This window comes from Cebus imitator, unplaced genomic scaffold, assembly GCF_001604975.1.
Source record: "Cebus imitator isolate Cc_AM_T3 unplaced genomic scaffold, Cebus_imitator-1.0 Scaffold75, whole genome shotgun sequence".
NCBI lineage: Eukaryota > Metazoa > Chordata > Mammalia > Primates > Cebidae > Cebus > Cebus imitator.
Genome location: NW_016107390.1, coordinates 6,301,220 through 6,321,124, shown reverse-complemented (window position 1 = coordinate 6,321,124; position 19,905 = coordinate 6,301,220). Strand labels below are relative to the sequence as shown.

Here is a 19,905-nt window from a genome sequence, read left to right as displayed (position 1 = left end):
CCTTACAGGGATAAGGGGTAACAGGCAGGATCTATTCAAATTGTTACATTTAAGGTCAACTTGATTTTAAAGCTCATATACTGCTCAGTTTTCATATATGGCTGAAAACAAGTCATCACAGGAACTATTTACTGTTAGAGGACCAAAATAATAAAATATGAATAATTCTTCCATATCTAATGATATTAAATATAAAAGTTCCTATATCTATGCAATTGAAGTCATCATGTCACTAATTAAGAGTTCCCTTGTTATCAAAATTGCTAAGAGGAATAGAACAGTGCAGGAAAAAATAACAAGAGTGAGCTCTAGAGAATTAGACAAACTTATGAACCATAAGAGTTAAGGTCAGTCACGCTCATATGACATTTGTACCATTAGACAACCCTTCTGACCACAAATTTTGCTCTTGCCAGTTGGCGATAATCCTTCGTTAAGACAGCATGTTAAAAGCAACCAAATCAGTTGAAGAATAGAAGTCAAATTTCAACAGAAGAGGGCAAAGAGACCGCATGCCTTAATTATCAACATTTTTATGATGAAGAACCTTCTTAAACTAATGAAAGATACAAGACAGAAACAGATGAAACACAGGACTGGCAGACAAGAACTCCCTATTAATTTCTGACCATTTTCTTCCCTATTTACAGTGCTTGACGATCTGCAGTGAACACCTGCCTTTTCGGCCCCTGCCAATTAGTTCAGGAAGTTCCATCTTCAAACACATTTAACGACCTGATTTAATAGGGGCCTTTTTATTTGATTGCTGCCAACAGGCAGTCCTACACACTTTTATAATCACAGCGGGCTGCTTTACAAGCAGGTCAAATTCAAGTTTAATGAAAACCTACACCATTACAAGGAATTGAGAAGGGAATTCTGGTTTCTTTTCTGCTCTGGCTTACATTGGAAGCATAGTAACTTTCCAATGAATCCATGCAGGAGAACGGAGCTCATCCAACAGAGAAAGCCTCATTTTTCTCCATGCTACAATAGTTGAATTAATGAGTATCAAGATCATGAGGACATTTTGCAGCATCCTGCTGGTAAGTATGTTTCATTTTTAGCTAGGTTAATATGGATAGGTTGCGGGCAGCGGTGGTGGGTATTTCCAGAGCTATTGCCTGAGGTTTAACCAAACATCGGTTTTAAGCTTGTACATCATGAACACAGGGACAGTTTCTCCCTCATACTTTTTTTTTTTTTTTTTTTGAGACAGAGTCCCTCTGTCACCCTGCCTTAAGTGCAGTAGGGCAATCTTGGTTCACTGCAACCTCCGCCTCCCAGGCTCAAGCAATTCTCCTGCCTCAATCATCCGAGTAGCTGGGATTATAGGCATGCACCACTATACTCAGCTAATTTTTTATGCTTTTTAGTAGAGATGGGGTTTCGCCATGTTGGCCAGGCTGGTCTTGAACTCCTCACCTCAGATGATGCACCCACCCCAGCCTCCCAAACTGCTGGGATTACAGGCGTGAGCCACCACACTCGGCCTCCCTCACACTTTTTAATGCACCCGCCATGGCCCATTTTGAACGAGGCAGACTGGTAGAAGGTTTGGACTTCATGTGCTCACTGGTGCTCTTCATTAAGACTCAAAACCACTGGAGTCCTATCCACTGAGTGCCAGATCTCAAGACACAACGGGATTCCTGGATACTTACAAGAGGTCTTCACGGTTTCCCAGAATTTCTTCCTTTGAGCCTGCTTCCCTCGCTGCTCCAAGTGAAGTAAGCCAAAAGAGCCTGCTGGCCAGGAACTAACAGCAAGCACACAGAAACTGTGGGCTCTGTGCTCCCCTCGGTGTTTCCGTTTCACAGAGGCCCATCATCTTTGGCGACTTGATTTTCACATTCCATACAAAACTCCACTTCATTCGTTTCAAATATTTGTGTGAATAAACCCCCATAAATTTCAGACCTTTATACCCAACTGTTTCCAGGACACCTCATCTGGTTGTTCCATGTACGCTGCCCGAAACTGAATATATCCAAAACTTACCATTACCAGGCCTTCATCATTTCCCCCATGAAGAAAGAAAGGAAGAGAGAATCTCTTGTGTTTCCTAATGTGAAAGCGATAGTGGTCATTCATTGTCAAAGTCATACATATAGGTGTCATTGTTGGTAGTGCCTTCTCTTTTAACTCACCTGCCCTCTCACTTACCTGCACCACCACCCCTAATCCTCCCACTGAATTAGTACTGAAGTCCTTCCTAAGTCCTGAACGTCTCCCAGGCATCCTCTTTTTTCTTAAATCTCACTGGCCTGCCTTGGCTCAAGCCTTCATCGTCTCTGCTCTAGGCTACAGGCACAGCCCCCAGCCTTGTCACCCTTCTCTACAATCTCATGGTTATTCTCTACATATTTTTCCCCCCGAAGGGATCTGTTTGGAATCAAAGAATGCCATTTCCCTGCTCAAAATTTGTCAATGGCTCTTTCTTTACTCTTTTCAGGGTGAAATTTGAACTCCTCCAGATGCTGACTACTGTCTTCTGCCTTCCTCTCTGGAGTCACGTCTCTGCACCCTCGAAACACCTCATCCTGTGCAAAGGTCACTTTTCAATGTCTGGAGCTCCTGGAGTTCACCAGACCCTTCCACACCTTCAAGCTCTTGCAAAAGTGCTCCTCTTTTATCTGGCTAAGTATGACTCATGCTTTATAAAGGAGCTCTGATGTCACCAACTGCAAGAAAAGCCTCTGGTCCCAGGAGCCTGAGTGAGATTCCACACACTCCTGCAGCCCTCTGGGTTTACTTCTATTGCAGAAATTATCATCTCGCTTTATTGATTTGCCTCTCTCCTCCTTAGACCATGATCCCCTTGAGGACAGACAGCATGCCTTCATTCTCTGTATCGCCTGACAAAACGCTCACACACAGCAGGCTCCTGAGACATGTTTAATCTATTGGTAACAAATAGAATTCTACAGATCCTAAGGTACAGCCGACTTCAGATACCCACTTCAGAGAAACCAAGGGAGTAATGCCTAGGTTCCTACTCCTATGATTTATATTGTGAATAAAATAATTTCAGAGAAGTTCCTTTATTCACCTGAACAATATTTAAAGGGCAAAAAAATTAACAAAGGGTCATTTTAAAAATTCAAATAATTTACATTTGTTGATAAAGACATACAATCACAAAAGCGACCATATGAATGCAAATATTCCTTCTGAAATGTATAATTATGATTCACCCATCCAACAAATATTTGACGAACACCTCTGATGTTGGATGTTCCTTATGGTGCTGGGGTTAGCAGAGTGGGCACATGGGAGCTTCCTGCAGTTTACACATCATCTGGAAGGCGATTAATCAAATACTACTTAGCGTTCATGAGTTTATAGTCATAAAATGGAGGAAAATACTCTGAAAGAAAAGAGTGTGGTTTTGTAAAATCATATGAGGCTGTGTGCGGTGGCTCACGCCTGTAATCCCAGCATTTTGGGAGGCTGAGGCGGGCAGATCACTTGAAGTCAGGAGTTCAAGATCAGCCTGGACAACATGGCAAAACCCCATCTGTACTAAGAATACAAAAATTAGCTGGGCGTGGTGGCGCACGCCTATAATCCCAGCTACTCAGGAGGCTGAGGCAGGAGAATCACTGAACCTGGGAGGCAGGAGTTGCAGTGAGCTGAGATCACATGACTGCACTCGAGCCTGGGCTACAAAGCGAGGCTCCATCTCAAAAAAAAAAATATATATATATAAACACACACACACACACACACACACACACACACACACACACATATATATGCTAAAATAATGTATACGTATATGGAAGGAAACTGGCTTAGACCTAAGGTGAGTGGGTCTTGACTGGGCATGGGGAAAGGAAGGCAAGCTGTTAAGATGGAAGAAAAGGCAGAGCAGTGAAAAGTCTCCACGACCGGGGTGGACGTGGAAAAGTAACCTCTATAGCTAGAATCAAGAGAGCAAGGAAGGAAGTGATACCAGGTGAGGTCGAGAGGGAGGGAGGGACTGAACCATGATGCTGCTTAAGGATGAAGGGGATCAGAACATGCCACCTTTTTGGCATACAATTTTGGCATATTGATTATTCTGAAGTAAAGGCAACTGAGAAACAGAAAATGCATGAAGGACTTCCACTTTTCCCTTTTCTGCCTAAAAGCAGGACATAGGTAAATATATGTTCATATATATATATATATATATATATATATATATATACCCTTGCCAAACCCCAAAAACAAGAGACTAAAATGCAACCCAGTCAGAGCCCAGGAATCATATTTTAACCATGAACGTCCCAACAGCTACCCCTTGACTGATGTAATTTTCCTAAAATCTTAAGGTCCTCCTCCTAAATTAATCCTCTGTTTTGAATAATAAATATAATAACTAAACTTCCACCCTAATACTAATATAATATCTTGAGCATATCCCTCTGAAAATGTTATGTGTTTCTCCGGTTAATCTGTCTTTTGTTGTCTGAATCAGTAAGAACTACACACAGACGATAAGAGAGAACAGGAAAAGATTTTTTCTTCTATAGGGATCTTGTTTGGAATTTTGGTCTTAATCCTAAAATAGAAGATGGATTTTAACTGGACAGATTTGCAGTTTGAAAACAGTAATGTGGCTGTCCTTTGGAGAAAGACAGGATGAGGTGTGGAGTGAATGTGGAGACTAGATGGGAACTGAAGAGACAGTTCAGGTGAGTGGAGATCCTACTTTGCAGTAGAGAAAAACAAGGGTAGATGGTCCAAGCTAAGCTGACGGCACCTGTGGATGGAAGAGATATGAGAAGAGGTGGATGAGAAGAGTCGAGGTGACTCCAGCATTTCTGACATGTGCAATTTTTACTGAGGCAGAAAACAGGAAGGGGCTGAGGATAGGACAATGAATCTTCTTTTGGACATGTTCAGTTTGAGACTTCTTTGAGATATCCAAGTGGAAATGCTGTATACAAAGTTGAATTTACTGGAGTTCAGAGAAAAGGTCTGAAATAGAAACATACATTTGGAAACATTTAATTAAACCACCATGGCACTGCCTTGAGAAAAAGAATACAGTGAGATTTCCATTGATGTGCTGCTCCTCCAACTACCTCGTAAACAGTCTAGTTTATTACTCTCTTATCCTATTAATCGTTCTTCCACTCTTTCTCCTTCACTGGGTTCTCGGAATTATGGAATTTATGCAGAAAGCAAACTTGGAGATCATCACATATAATCTCGAAATTTTACAGGTGAAATAACTATAGTGGGTTATTCAAGGTCATGCTGCTCCTTAGAGGTAAAATGGAGACAGAAGCTCAGGTGTGTTTGATGAGTACTCCACAGGGTGACATCTGGAACAGAAGCCTATTTGGAGAGGAATGTAAGAGTCCTCGGTACCCAGAATCCTACCAATTCTGACGTCTGTGTGTGTGTCGTGATGCAGCAACACAGTACGTCATGTGAAGGACAATGCACATGGGGTTACCCATGGGGTGGTGAGAAAGAAAATGGGATTTTGCCTCAGACCCACCATGGTTTACATATCAGTAAACTGTTCAAAATGGGGCCAAAAGCTTAAACTCTCTGACCCTCTGTTGCCTTCTCTAGGAGATGGAGAAAAACAATAATTACCTTGAAGTGTTGAAAGCAATAAAACTAATGTATTTAAAGCCACTAACCACATAGTAGGTTTCCAAATTACTAACTACTATTTTTCTCCAAAGTAAATAAAAATAATAGATGTCATCAAAATAGTAAAACTGGCCGGGCACAATAGCTTGCCTCTGTGATCTTGACACTTTGGGAGGAAGAGACGGGAGGATCTCTTGAGAGCAGGAGTTTGAGACTAGCCTGAGCAACTTAGTGAGACCCTATCGCTACAAAAAATTTTAAAATTAGCTGGATGTGGTGGCACATGCCTGTAGTCCCAGCTACTCTAGAGGTTGAGGCACGAAGATGGCTTGAGCCCAGGAATTTGAGGCTGGAGTGAGCCATGGCTGTGCCACTGAGCTTCAGCTTGAATGACAGAGACTCTGCCTCAAACCAACCAGCCAAAAACCCAACTTTATTACTAAAAGAATCTCAAGGGCTCATTCAAACTATTTAGAAACGTTAAAATATTGTTTAAAATATTAAAAAAGCAATCATTCTGGTCATCAGGGTTTAAAGCCTATTTATTATATAATGTACCTAAAATGTATAAAGCATCCATGATTATGAATCAGCACATTTATATCCAAATAGTATTTGATATTATTGTAATGTAATATATTTTTTAGAATAGAGCACTCAAAAAACCATGCACTATTTCAATTTCTTGTTAAGCAACACTATTTCAACCTGTGTTGTCAGTTTTAATTCATTAAAATATGCCTGTAGCCAAGGTAAATGGTATAGTTTAAAACAGTATCACAAATGGAGCAACTATCTTACAAATGTAAAATTAATCATTTCTTCTTTTATTCATAATTTTTATGCTTCATCTGGATTTGTATCTCTATTCTTCTCAAATTTAGAGTTTTAAGTACAAAGGATTTTTAGCTGGTATGACTGTCATAGTTTGCTTTACCAAAGATGTTCATATGAGAGAATGCATAAACACTGTAAGTTACAGGATATGAATTCTAGGGAAATAGCTATCATGCCAGAATAAGACTTACAGATTTCATTTACAGAAAATCTTCAGCAAAATCTGCAAATATATTTTTAGCTATATAGTTATTTTTTTCAATTTGAAGGCATAATGGTATAAACACTGACTGAGCACTTTTATGAAACTCTCAGGCAATAATATTTGAACTTCATCTTTTATTTTATATTGTGATAGAGCAGTTGTTCAAAGCCAAGATGTATCCCCACTTGAATAGGGAGGATTCTGGGCAAAACCACTCTTTAACACAAAGCAGACACTTCTCAGATGCCTCTTCAAGATTTATTCCTTACCTGCCTTCAAAACACGATGTGAAGCAATTTACAATATAGCTCCCTCCCACAACAAAATTAAAAGAACAACAATAAAAGATAGGAAAAAACAATTAGAGGTCAAAGAAAGTAAATATGTCAGTGATGAATCACATGGGAAAAAGTAAGAATGAAACATTAAATTTAGCAATGAACTTCTTGGCAACTACAGAAAAAAGGAAAAGAAAAATACAGGTTATATATTACTGCTTTTAAAAAGGAAGAAGTCAGTTTATTTTCAAAGGCAATTTTCCTAGTGGTTTATTATAAAATACATTTATTTCATTGATTTTTTTTTTCATTAGAAACAGAAAACATGAAAGAAATGTCTTTTAGTACAACTTTGCAGAAGTCACAAAATAAGATACAAATAATCATCTATCTGCCTGCTCTAAAGGCTTTGATACCATTATGCTCAAACTGCTTAAAGGTTTTTTTTTTTTTTTTTTGGTAGTTAAGGACAGACAATTCAAGTTCTTTGTTGAAGATGAGATTATAAAGTGATAGCATGTAAACAGTTCTGGTCCTACAACTGACTTTTTTAACCTCTGCTAAAGGAACTTACCTTGGTTCATCCTACCAGTCAAACATTTACTGCCAATGAATATGTAACCTATTTCCCCAGCAACGCCAAAATACCAGCCCTCAAAACACAGTAGAGTTACTGGAACATAGTGAGTATTGGATCGATGTTCATTGAATTGAATTAAAAACATCAAGAAAAACATAGCATGCACCTAAGACCAGCAGGCCACCAATCCTATATTTTAAAAATCAGCTTAAAAATGCAGATTTCTACAATCTGAACTATTTGATCGGGGGGAAAAAAAAAGTAAAATAAAAACAAAAATTATAAATCCCCTGGTTCCATCTCAGCACTAATGAATTAGAATATCTGCAGTTTGTGTTTGGAATATGCATTCCTAAGAACTTCCCCAATGAATTTGTTCCAGCCATACTCCAGAGCAGCAGCATTAGATCAATCCCAAATATTCTCCTTTTATAATATTTTTTTATGTGCATTCCATTTTTTTTTTTTTGGCAACTATAAGTACTTTGTGTCCAATACGTGTGCTATGGGGGATGAGTCCTAAGTATAATTAGAAGAAACACTGAGATGGGAAAAGTTTAAACCAGAAAAGGGAAGTCGAAGTTGAAAACATAGTGAAACAAAAGGTAGATGTTGCTGTGGAGGATTGAAGGAGCTGAAGAAACCAGAAGGAAATTTGTGCAGATTACAGGACTGTGCCTGAGGATTGGGGCAGGAGCTGCAAAGCTACCAGGAACCCAGTACTCTCTGCTTCTCCTTCCTGACATGTTTTACTATTTTCAACTGCAGACAAGCTTCCTTTGCTGCTCTCTGCACGGGGTCACTATTCAACCCCTAGGTTTACACTGCCTCAGTGCCAGACACACACACACACACACTTCACCAAAGTTCTGAGAATCTCAATAGAATCCCAGGACAGAGAGTTGTTAGCCATATTCTGGTCAGTGTACATACACCACTGATCTCATTCCTTGGCCCTGAGACACCAGCTCACAAATAACCTATGGAGCTGCCTGAGCTAACTCTGCACCTGAGAAGGCACTTCTGGAGAAAAAGGCAATGCTGTGATTGGATCCACTCAAGGACATTTCTCATCTCAGAGTTCAAGGAACTGGCAGAGAGGAATTATCCAAAGATATTTTCCTATGGTTTTGGGACTATGGAAACTAGGAGGTTGAAATAAACAACTCCAAAAAAAAAAAAAAAAAAAAAAAAAAAAAAAAAAAAAAAAAAAAAAAAAAAAAAAAAAAAAAAAAAAAAAAAAAAAAGGGAGAGAGAGAGAGAAAAGTCTTAGCTATTTTACTGGACAAAATGCACTTAGCAAGAAAAACAAAAACAAAACACGAACCCTATTATTAGGTTGATTATATTTGTCATAGCATTCTTTGACGTGATTCTGGGTCTGGATCACAGATGTTACAGGGGGAATTGGGTTATATTGTCACTTTCTCAACACAGCTGTTTTTACTTGAGGTGGATATGGGCATTACCTGGCCACCATGACCTATATTTTCCTTTGAAACAAGGGAGTTGTCCAGTGGAGTTGGATAGTGTCCATTCCTCCACAAAGCTGTTGAAAACTATCAATCTTAGGGGCAACAGAGACCCTCAGCTTGGGAGAAAAGGAAGGAGAAAGAACTAGATTCTTCTTAACTGCTTTTTTCTTCCCCAAGTAAAATTTTTTAAAAATGTCATTAGATAGACTGGGGTGGCCTTGTTTGACACCATGCTGCAGAGATGATTAGAGCCCTTCAAAGAGAAAGACTGGCAGAAGCAAGACAGTCTGTGATCCCAGAGCCCTCAATAAAACAAGCATGCTCCCCAGAGCTGCCCAGCTTCTGTGGGTGCACTTTAAGGCAATACGTCTTAAACTTTTGTATTCAATGTGAAGTACATCTGGGAATGGGTCCAGAGACTGCATTTTCTTTTTAAATTAACAAATAATAATTGCACATATTAATGGGGTACATAGTGATATTTTGACACAAATAATGTATGAGGGCTAAGCACAGTGGCTTATGCCTATAATCCCAGCCTTTCGGAGGCCGAGGCAGGAAGATCACTTGAGCCCAGGAGTTCAAGACTAGTCTGGGAAACACAGTGAGATCTTGTCTCTACCAAAAAAAAAAAAAAAATTTTTTTTTAATCAGCCAGGTGTGGTGGCACGTGCCTGTGGTCCCAGCTACTTGAGATGCTGAGGCAGGAGGATCATTTGAGCCCAGGAGGGCGAGGCTGCCATGTTTGCACCACTACACTCCAGCCTGAGTGACAGAGCAAGACTCTCAAAAAACAAAACAGAACAAAAAACAAGAAACAAATAATGTATGGTGATAAGAAGTGTTTGAGAAATGATAAGCATTTAACATCTTTGAGTAATCGACATATCCATCATCTTAAATATTTATCATTTATTTCCATTAGGACCGTTCAATGTCCACCTAGCTATCTGAAGCTACGTAATATATTACTGTTAACTATAGTCCTTCTTCAGTGGCATAGAACGCTGGAACAGTCTGGCTGGGATTTTGCATTCTTGAACACATCTCTCCCTGTAAGTTTCCAAGTGATTCTGATACTAATGGTCCATGGAAGTAATAAGCCTTTAACGAGCACAGATTGGTAACTTGAGAAAGTTAGATAAACGACAATTGAGATCCTTCCTTCCCTATGGAACGGTTCATAGCACGGATTGACTCCGGTCCACGGCTGCCTTGCCCTCCTTTCACTTATCACAGGCCTTCACAACTGGTTTCTGGTTCTACTAAGGGCCATGAAGCTAGCGGATTCCTCGTTTCATTAGAAGCTCTGCAGTGGACCATGAAGCATGCTCAGGGAGAGAAGGGAGACGCCGAAAGAACTGGGAAAGCCAGCAGTCAGCTGCAAGTTGGGCCACAAAAGAACAGAAGAATTAACGATCCCCAGGGATTATAAGAAATATCTGGGGAGAGATATTACTGGAAAAGACTGAAAACTTCTAGTAAAGTGGATGGAGCCTGAAAACATTATAACTTGGGAATATTAACATAAAGAAGCTGAGAAGTGCTAGACATAATACTAGATACATCAACTAAATCCACGACAAAGCATCTAATTGAACCTATGAGGTAGAAAGCACCCCCAAAGTTTCCAGGGAACAAAAAATGATTACTTGGATCTAATTACATTAACCTCAAAAATGTCACTGATATTTTCTTTTAATAGCTACCAATATTATTTTATATCAGTAAACATTAAAACAATTATTAGAGATTCCCAGGTTAATTTTCAATCTATATGTCCAATCTTATTTTTCAATTAAAATCTTAATGTTGTCAACCAAGAATTCTTCCAACAGCTTGCTGTTGAGATATTGCTATCTGAAGAACTCAAACAAAAATTTTAGACTCCAATAGAGTGGATATCTCAAATGTGCACAAGCTTAATCAGAGGAGCAAACCTTTTTTGTCTAGCCTATGTATTTTCATAATTCCCAAATTAGGATGCTTCTAAATAGGCTGCGCACAGTTAAACTGACCATAATTCCCAGTGCAGGTGGGCCACACAGTGCATTTATCTGCCTGAATTCTAAAGGAGATAAGTTCATCCCTTTCATTAGCTCATCAACATATGAGTAACATTTTTATATGTGTGATTAGATGTGAACTCTCTGAGTCCTTGACCAAATGGAGTTTAAGGTTTAGCTAGAGATATAGGACATATACAAAATAACTTTAAGACAAAGTGGAGCATAAGAACTGCTTTAAGAGATGCAAAAAACTAAGGTCTTTGAGAGCACAGAGACAAAAGGTTCAGGACAGTTTTCACCAGAGCTCTCTGAACTGACTACTGAAGAATGGATGGAATTTAACAGTCAGAATGGCCTGTACGTGGGACAGTGAGGAGGAGAGACGGAATGAAGCCGCAGATGTGAAAAGTACAAGGCATCATTAAGAAAAAGCAAGAAACTGGAACAAAGTGGGAGTAAGAGGGAGTCACAGGGAAAAAGGAGGACACATTTAGTTAGAGCAAAATGTCATTCCACGGTAGCTCTCGGCTCTAAGCTCCCTCTCTTATTTCTGAGAGCAACATGGCTCTCAAACTCCAGCACGGAGGCCTGCTTCCCTGTTTTTCCTGTCCTGCTCTCTGCCTTCTTCCCAGACTTGGCAGCCTCCTGATCACGAATCTTCCCTTGATCCCGGTCATGAGGAAGCAGCCCACAACCCTTGTACAGGAATCCCATCAAGCACCCTTCCCACCCACACTGAGCAGCTGCCTTTTTCTCACTCCTCTCTGCTGAGGCATTGGGCTGTCTGATCTCACCTCCTCCCAAGCTGTACCAGGCCATGCCCCAGTACAACCCAGGCCCCAAAACCGGCGCTTTCACTGCCTCCTGGAGTCAGAGCACAGATGTTTAACTTATTACTCTTCATTTTGTCTTGGGTTTCTATAGTCACTGCCAATCAAACCCATGGGGGTTCCCCACTTTGGATAATGATTCTTTTATCTCTCAGTCTCTCCATTTAAAAATAAACCAACAACAACAACAAAAACCCATTGGGCTACATCTTTTATTCTGCACGCCCCCCATTCACCAAACCCCTATGCTTTTTTCCTCTATTCCTTTAGCCCTTGGATATCAGGACCGGGCACCCAAACTATTCCTGCCAAAGACTTACCCTTGTCACAGTGGCTACTGCCCTTACGGAATGCCAGTTTATTCCGAGTATTTTCATCACAACATCCTCTGTAAAAAAATTTAAATGTCTCTATATTTCCCCTTTTAACAGAATTAGATTCTTTTGGCTAGCTTTCAAAGACCCTCATAACCTGACCCAAGTTCTCTGCAGTTTGGTCACTGTTGATTTCTGTGAACACAGCTGGTGGTTGTTGTGGTCTTGAGCGAATAAGGCTCTTTCTCATCTTTCAAACAGCTCACCACTGCTCTGTAGAAACCCCTTCCTGACTCCCCATCAGTCAGGAAAAAGAAATCACTGATTTTTTTTCACCCTCCTAATCTCCATACACAACCTTCATAACATTGGCTTTTACACATCTTTATTTATGTTAACATTGTTTTACTTCACATTTGTTCATTCTGCCTTTACAAACTAATCTACAGCAGGGTCATGATTTTTGGTGTTTTGCTTTACTGTCATTTCAAACGTCTCACATGACGATAAACATGCCATGGGCATTTTGTAAGTGGTTATTGAATAATGGATTGGAGAGAGAGTTTCAATCGTGAACAGCTGCAATCAGTTTTAAATAGTTATCTAAGAGTTACAGGAAAAAATAGAGCTATGCTCTATGCAGACTTACCAGAGAAGACGCTAGGTATCTTGGAAAGAAAGCTTTTGACCGTACGAATAGGAATTCCATTTTTTTCATCTTGCATACGTGCTATGACGTCTTCCATCTAAACAACAATAACATAATTAAAACCTTTATGAATTTGAACTTTTTTGAAAAAAAATCAGCTCTCATAACAATTTTGTATTCATTTTGCCCAACTAAGAATAATGCCATATATCTTGCCTTTCTAGTTTTTGCCACATTGTTTAAGTTCTGTTAAAAAGAGATGGAGGAAACAGCAAGAAAAATGGCCATTTTAGAGTCCGTTAAGCTACCAATAGGAATTGTGTGCTTTGAATATTGCCTTTCTCCTTACTTCATGCACTTTGGTTATAAAGGTTAAGCTGAAAGAGTATTTATTTCTCAAGTCTTTAGAAACCATTGTCATAGCGAATTCATGCTTCATTAATGTTATCTCTACTGAAGTCAGTGCAAAAGAAAGTAGAGCCTTAAAAGCATCTGCTTGAATTGCTTCTTCAAGCAAGAGATTTTCCATGAATTTGTTTTACAATAAAGCTCCAAAACCTGCCTAGAAATCCAGGACTGATTGCCAGCAACTATTACATCTCTTGTCCAGGTACTTACTGAGGTGTGTTATGAAACACACACACATACACACTCTCATGTACATACACACATGCATGTGCACACATTTTCCACACATGCACACATATATGCACACCGGTACATATACACATACATGTACGCACACATATGCACGCACACATTTATATACACAATAAAATGAATGTAATACCACAGGCTTCTGCCCATTTACTAGATTCCACTTTATCTTTGTTTCCATCTTGTTAGTACAGGTATTGATTGACTTACGACCTATGCAACTTATGACCATTCGACTTTACAACCACAATCGCCAGCCATGACTGCTCCACGTCTGGCAGCGCAAACGTTGCCCAGCTGGGCGTACGACAGTGCGGACCAGCTTCCGGCAGCACTACCATCTCCGTGTGCACCATTTCAACTGTACATATAGCCTACTCAACTTACGACCAAATCGTGTTACGACCGGTCTGCCGGTCCCGATCGTGGTCGTAAATCGAGCGCTAGCTGTACACTCGTTTACTTTTACAAACTGCTCACAGTTCTAAAGGCCTGTGCTTCATAAAGTCAATGTGGAATTTAGTTTTGAAGAACATTCATTCATTCAAATCATAGCCACAGACTTTCCTCATGTGCTTGTAACCTGTGAGAGGCGTAGACACACAAACACACACAAGTTGTAGTATGGGACTTAAAATCCATTCATCCATTTATTTATTTCACAACCACTTATCATTAACTCTAAACCAGATATACTACTGGGCACTGTGGATATAAAAATGCATACAATACAGTTCCTACTCTCAAACACTTCAGTCCATAGTGACAACCAAGGTGAAACTGGAGTAAAGTATGTAGTTTAGCTAATAGTGCTGTACCAATGTTAATTTCTTGTTCTGATAATTATGCTATGGTTATGTAAGATATTAACATTAAGGGAAGCTGAGTAAAGGGTATATGGGAATTCTGCTATCTTTATATCTTTTCTGTACGTCTAAAATTATTTCAAAGTAAAAACTTAAAAAAAATCACTCTAAACTTTGTATTAATGAATTACCAAATTTCCATCAACTCAGCTTTAGAATGGTTTTCAGCTAACAAATCTAATGTGCTTGGTATCAACGGATGTATTACTATGACAAATAACCAGGGGTGTGGAAAGAATGGGTTTTAATGAAACACAGGTTTGTATTTGACTTTTAACTCTCCTAATTATTATCTATGTTCTTTAAGTTAAATAACCTCTCTAAGACTCCGTTTTCTGATCCATAAAATGGTGTTAATAATACTTATAATAATTCCTTTATAGTGTTCTTCATGGGACCGCACTGGGCCTAGGGTGAGGTAAAGTATTTTAAGGACAAATGACACAACATATATAAAGCCTAGTACATATATAGAACAATAAATATTAGATTAAATGTCCATGAACATTCATGATATCTGGGGATGCTTATTCTCCATGTTCATGTTTCATTTCATGAGGAAGGAGCACCATAACCCTAATTCGCCTGCCTGTCTGTCCCCTAATTTACTCCACAGGAGCTGAGCTGACTTATCGGACAGAAGAGCTGGGAATGAGAAACTGGCCGGCAGGGCCCATTCTTCTCTTGGCTAGAAGCCCACATCCAACTCAGCTGATGTAGAGATGCCCGCCATGGTAGGTGAGTAAGTCTACTCAGGATTGTGTTTGAGGATTAACGTTGACTTATGCACATTCTTCCATAACACCTTTATCAGCAATCAGAGTGATGTTGTGACCCCTACGTGCCTGTCTTTATGGTTGTGGTTCTCAGTTGGCTCAGAATTCAAGTATAAAAAGATGCAGCTGGGTGCTGTGGCTCACGCCTGTAATCCCAGAAATTTGTGAGGCCAAGGCAGGCAGATCACCTGAGGTTGAGAATTCCAGACCAGCCTTGCCAACATGATGAAGCTCCGTCTCTAATAAAAATACAAAAATTAGCCAGGTGTGGTGGTGTGCACCTGAAATCCCAGCTACTTGGGAGGCTGAGTCAGGAGAATCACCTGAACCCCAGAGGCAGAGGTTGCAGTGAGCTGAGATCGCACCACTGCACTCCAGCCTGGGAGACAGAGTGAGACTTCGTCTTAAAAAAAGATGCTTTTATCAGGCCTCAAAAAGACACCAACAGTAACCAAATATCAAATAGCCTACTTCTCATGGAATAAAGATCTCTCACGACTTTTTATGTTGTTACTATTTGCTCATGATTGACCTGCCACAATGTTCAGAAATGCAGAATAAGCTGCTTTGTCCTGCCCCATATCAGCCTCTAAACCCTTGTATTATCTCCTTAATGGTTTAAAGCAGGCTGGATCAGAGGGACACGGAAACCTCTCTGACTCCCACTTTTGTCTCAGCACCTAGAGACGTGGCAACAGCCCCCTCTGGTTGGGCTGAATTACGGTGCATACTATGAGTGGCAGCATTTTCTTTGTACAGTCTCATCCCCTCTCAGTTCATTGGATCCCAAAGGAGTGAGAATAGGAGGCTGGAAAGTAAAAGTGATTTCTGTGGCTGTATTTCAAAATCTTCCATTTTTCTGAGTCATAATTTCCACAATAGAAAAAAATTTTAACTTAAGTAAAAATAGGATTGGTGTTCTAGACTGAAAATGTGAAAATGTACATGCATTCAGCTGTTTTTATCTTTTTTCAGACATGATTTATCCATGAACTTTGCCATAGCCTAGAATGAGACAAACACAAACAAAACAACAAAACAAATGAAAAAACAAAGACACATACAAAAAACCAAAACCCTGCTTTCTAAAAATTAAAATCTATGAGGAAAGAAAAACAAAATTCTAGCCCTCAAATGACTGAAGGGACCCCCTGTTGACTGAAGGAACCCCAGGGAAACCCTGGAAGCTAAGCTCATGGCCATGAGGGAATGCAGGTTGGGGCACACCTCGCTGTACCCCTCCCTCACTAACCACCATTAGGCTTTCTTCTCCAAGGGCTAAGCAGAAACTGACCCTTTTGAAAGATTCCACATTGATAATGTCCATTAATGACTTATCTTCCCAGTACAGACAAAGCTAAAATGAGATTATGCATTCCTTCACTCCTCCTTAAGATGTCTGCTGCCTCCATTCCCTTGTTTTTCAAATGTTCACGTTATCTTATGTAAAATGTAAACTTCCAGGGCCCTAATTAAAGTCTCACAAGTATGTAACCATTCCTCTCACTGTTGCCTCCTGCTTTTTAAGGAAGATGTATAACTACCAAACCTTCTGAGAACCTCTTTGGGAAAAGCAGCCACACAGGCATCCGTAACTTGTCCTCAAGCTGGCTCAGTAAGCCTCAATGATTGAGATTTATGACTCAGTCACTCGTTTTGGTTGTCACAGTCACCAAGGTCACATAAAAAAACACATCCATCTTATCCACTGACGTTTCCTTAAGCATTCACTCACAGTCCACTAATTTTTATATTAAGCATGACTTTAGCATGCTTGGTGGTCTGTTTTCTCATTAGCAAGAGCAATTGGATGAGAAAAAAATGCTTAAAGGAGGCAAAAAAAAATAGAGCAAGTTAGACAGTAAGAAGTATGAGAGATAGTAAAAAACAACTCCAATAAATATGAAAACATTTGAGACACTTTAAGGCCAAAAGACTCAGGTACCTCAGGTATCTCTCATATGTGTGTGTGTGTATCTCTGTGTATGTGTATGTATATATGTATATACAGGCATGTATATATACATACACACAAGTATATATGTGTGTATATATACGTATGCATATACATATATATGTACGCATATGCATATGTATATATGTACATGTGTATATATTCATGCACACACCTATATATATGCATGTATAGATGCGTGTATGTGTATACACACACACATATTACACACATGAATATATTCATTAAAATGCCACTGAGTTGTGTGTTTTCGCTTCATAAGCCTGTTTCCCAGGGTGAGGAAACTGAACATGGAAGAAGAGAACACTAGACTGTGGACATGGACAGGAGAGCTGGCATGCCTTGGGTCACCAAGGATTTTTCTGAGGGCTATTTTCTTTACTTTTAAAATAAAAAGCTTGAAGTGGGTGATCTGTAAGATTTCTTCTAGCTACAAAATTATTTAAGCCTGGAAATAATCATCAGCATTTAGAAGTAGGTACGTTTCCACATTAAGTCAAAGAGCCAATTCCCTGTTAGAGACAAATAGATGAAGCTACTAAATTAAACAAGGCCAGGCCAGGCATGCTGGCTCAAATTACACCAGTAATCTCAGCACTTTGGGAGGGCGATGCAAGAGGATGAGTTGAGCTCAGGGGTTTGAGACCCCCTTGGGCAACACGGCAAAACTCCATCTCTACAAAAAAATACAAAAATTAACTGGGCGTGGAGGCAGGCACCTGTGATCGCGCTACTCAGGAGGCTGAGGTGAGAGTATCGCTTGAGCCTGGAAGGTCAGGGCTGCAGTGAGCTGTGATCCTGCCCCTGCATTCCAGCCTGGGTTACAGAGTGAGACTCTGTCTCAAAATAAATAAAATGAAATAATAAATCAAACAAGACTGTATATAAATGAATTTGTTTCCCAAGTTTCAATACAAACTATAGTTATTGAAAGCATGCATGTAGGCCAGTTAGACCAGAGTTTGAATCCTGACTGTGCTTCTTACAAGCCGTCTAAACAGGTGAGTTAATTTAATACTCAAAGATTCAGTTAACTCATCTGTAAAATGGAGATAATAATAAATTGTATACATCTTATCAAGGGTGAGAATTAGTGAGACAATGCTAATTAAATGTTTGCTGCACTATAATGCCACCGTCATCATCAACAACATAATTTTCTTCGCTCATCACTGTACTAGGCAGGTACAGGGGCAAGTGCAAATATTTAGTAGATGATATAAATTGTCAACCAATAAGCAGTGAGAGATGCCTATACATAAGCTCTGTCTTTGCTTTCTTGTAGAAAAGTGAGTTCATGTTGGCCCCTGAAAAACAGGGGATTTGATTGGAAGAAATGTCAGGGAAAATATTTGTGCATATAAGCAAAGGCTATGTAAGCTATGAAAAAAATCATACTTAAAGAGGAAATAAAATTGCATTCACGTTTAACAAAATGAGAATCTCCTTGTTCTCATCTTGATAAATTTGCCTCTTGAAGTTATTTGGAAGATTAAAAAATGAATTAAATTGATTGCTCTTTGCAAGACTTACATTTTTAATGCAAACCAATTCATAATGTGTGATAAAAGTTAACTGTATTTTGCAAAGTAGTTTTGATAGTATCTGTTGCTGAATTCATTCAAAACTTTCTTATGCTTGTATTACCGACCCCTCTATATTTCATTAACTACTAAAACTATCTGTTTTTCCTTAGATGTAAACCTCTGGAGGAAAGAAATTCTTACCTTACTCACTTTTGCATTCCTACTATATAAAGTACCTGGTCCATAATGGAGGCTCACTTTAAAAAGAGGAGAGGGGATTGGTGCATTTTGGTTTAAGGTATATGTTTGCTTTTTCTGAGAGCCTCAAACAAAAGTGGAAGTTAATTTAAGATTTAATCTTGAGATGTTTGTTAAATTTTTTTTTCTTTGTAGCTAACTTTTGTGAAAAAATACATTATTAGCATCAGAAATAGTGACACAGAATAGCTAAACATAGTGCAGTTTAAAACACGCTTATCCCTCTTATTCTTTCTGCTTTAATGCAGGGATTCTTCAGCTTACTTGTTAGAGGAATTTCTTCCTTTAACGCAAGAGAGTAAATCAGTGGCTGTTTATGAGGCTGTCTTCTTGTTTGCAGATGTGACACTCAAGTTCATTGCCATGTGTAAGCCCTCAAGATGAAAGGCACTATTGAACTTCAACACCCTGCTCTTTTCCCAGGAATTCATAATTATCATTTCCTTTGGAAAAGTTTAGATGTCACTTCAAGCTTATAATGTATTTCAAACACGGCTGAGGTTAAACAGTCCCCGCCTGCACACTTGGAGGAATGAAAGAAGGAGCATATTATGCAGGTACATCTTCTTTGAAGAGAGTTAGTAATCATTCAAGAAGGGCCGCCAGACAGGGCTCCCACATATTGATGAAAACAAAATCACTGCCTTGAAGTCTTTCCAGTTCTCTAATGCCCTAAACAATCATGGGAGTTTAATTAAATTAACTTGTAGCTATATTTGCCAGCACTTTACCACAATATCATTATTATTGATTTCATTAAGCCAATAGCTTTACAGAGGCACCTTGACTGTAGGCAAAACGTGTATGAAGTAAAGCTAAAACGTTTTGTACTCTATAGTTCTGAAAAAGAAATGAATCAATCAAACTTTCAAAAGAAGTATTCCAACTTTGCATTATAACCACCATTAAGGACAGGCATTTGGAGATGTAAATGGGAGACTAAATGGGCAGCTTGAATGGGTTTTTTCTATGTGTACGCACTTTCAGATTACAGTGTGTACTGTCATTTTAAGTGCTAGCTATGAAAATAGGAGAAATGATCACTAAAGTGCTTCTTGGATTTCTTGAGGAA

The 19,905-nt window shown here is 39.3% G+C and overlaps 1 protein-coding gene across 1 annotated transcript in view; it reads right to left on the bottom strand.

Moving 5' to 3' along the window:
- Positions 1-19,905, bottom strand: part of RGS7 (regulator of G protein signaling 7) — a 532,072-nt gene that overhangs the window by 281,313 nt on the left and 230,854 nt on the right. Inside the window, exon 3 of the mRNA XM_037739855.1 lies at positions 12,776-12,872. Coding sequence (XP_037595783.1) covers positions 12,776-12,872 — 97 coding nt within the window. The remainder of the gene's footprint in view (positions 1-12,775; positions 12,873-19,905) is intronic.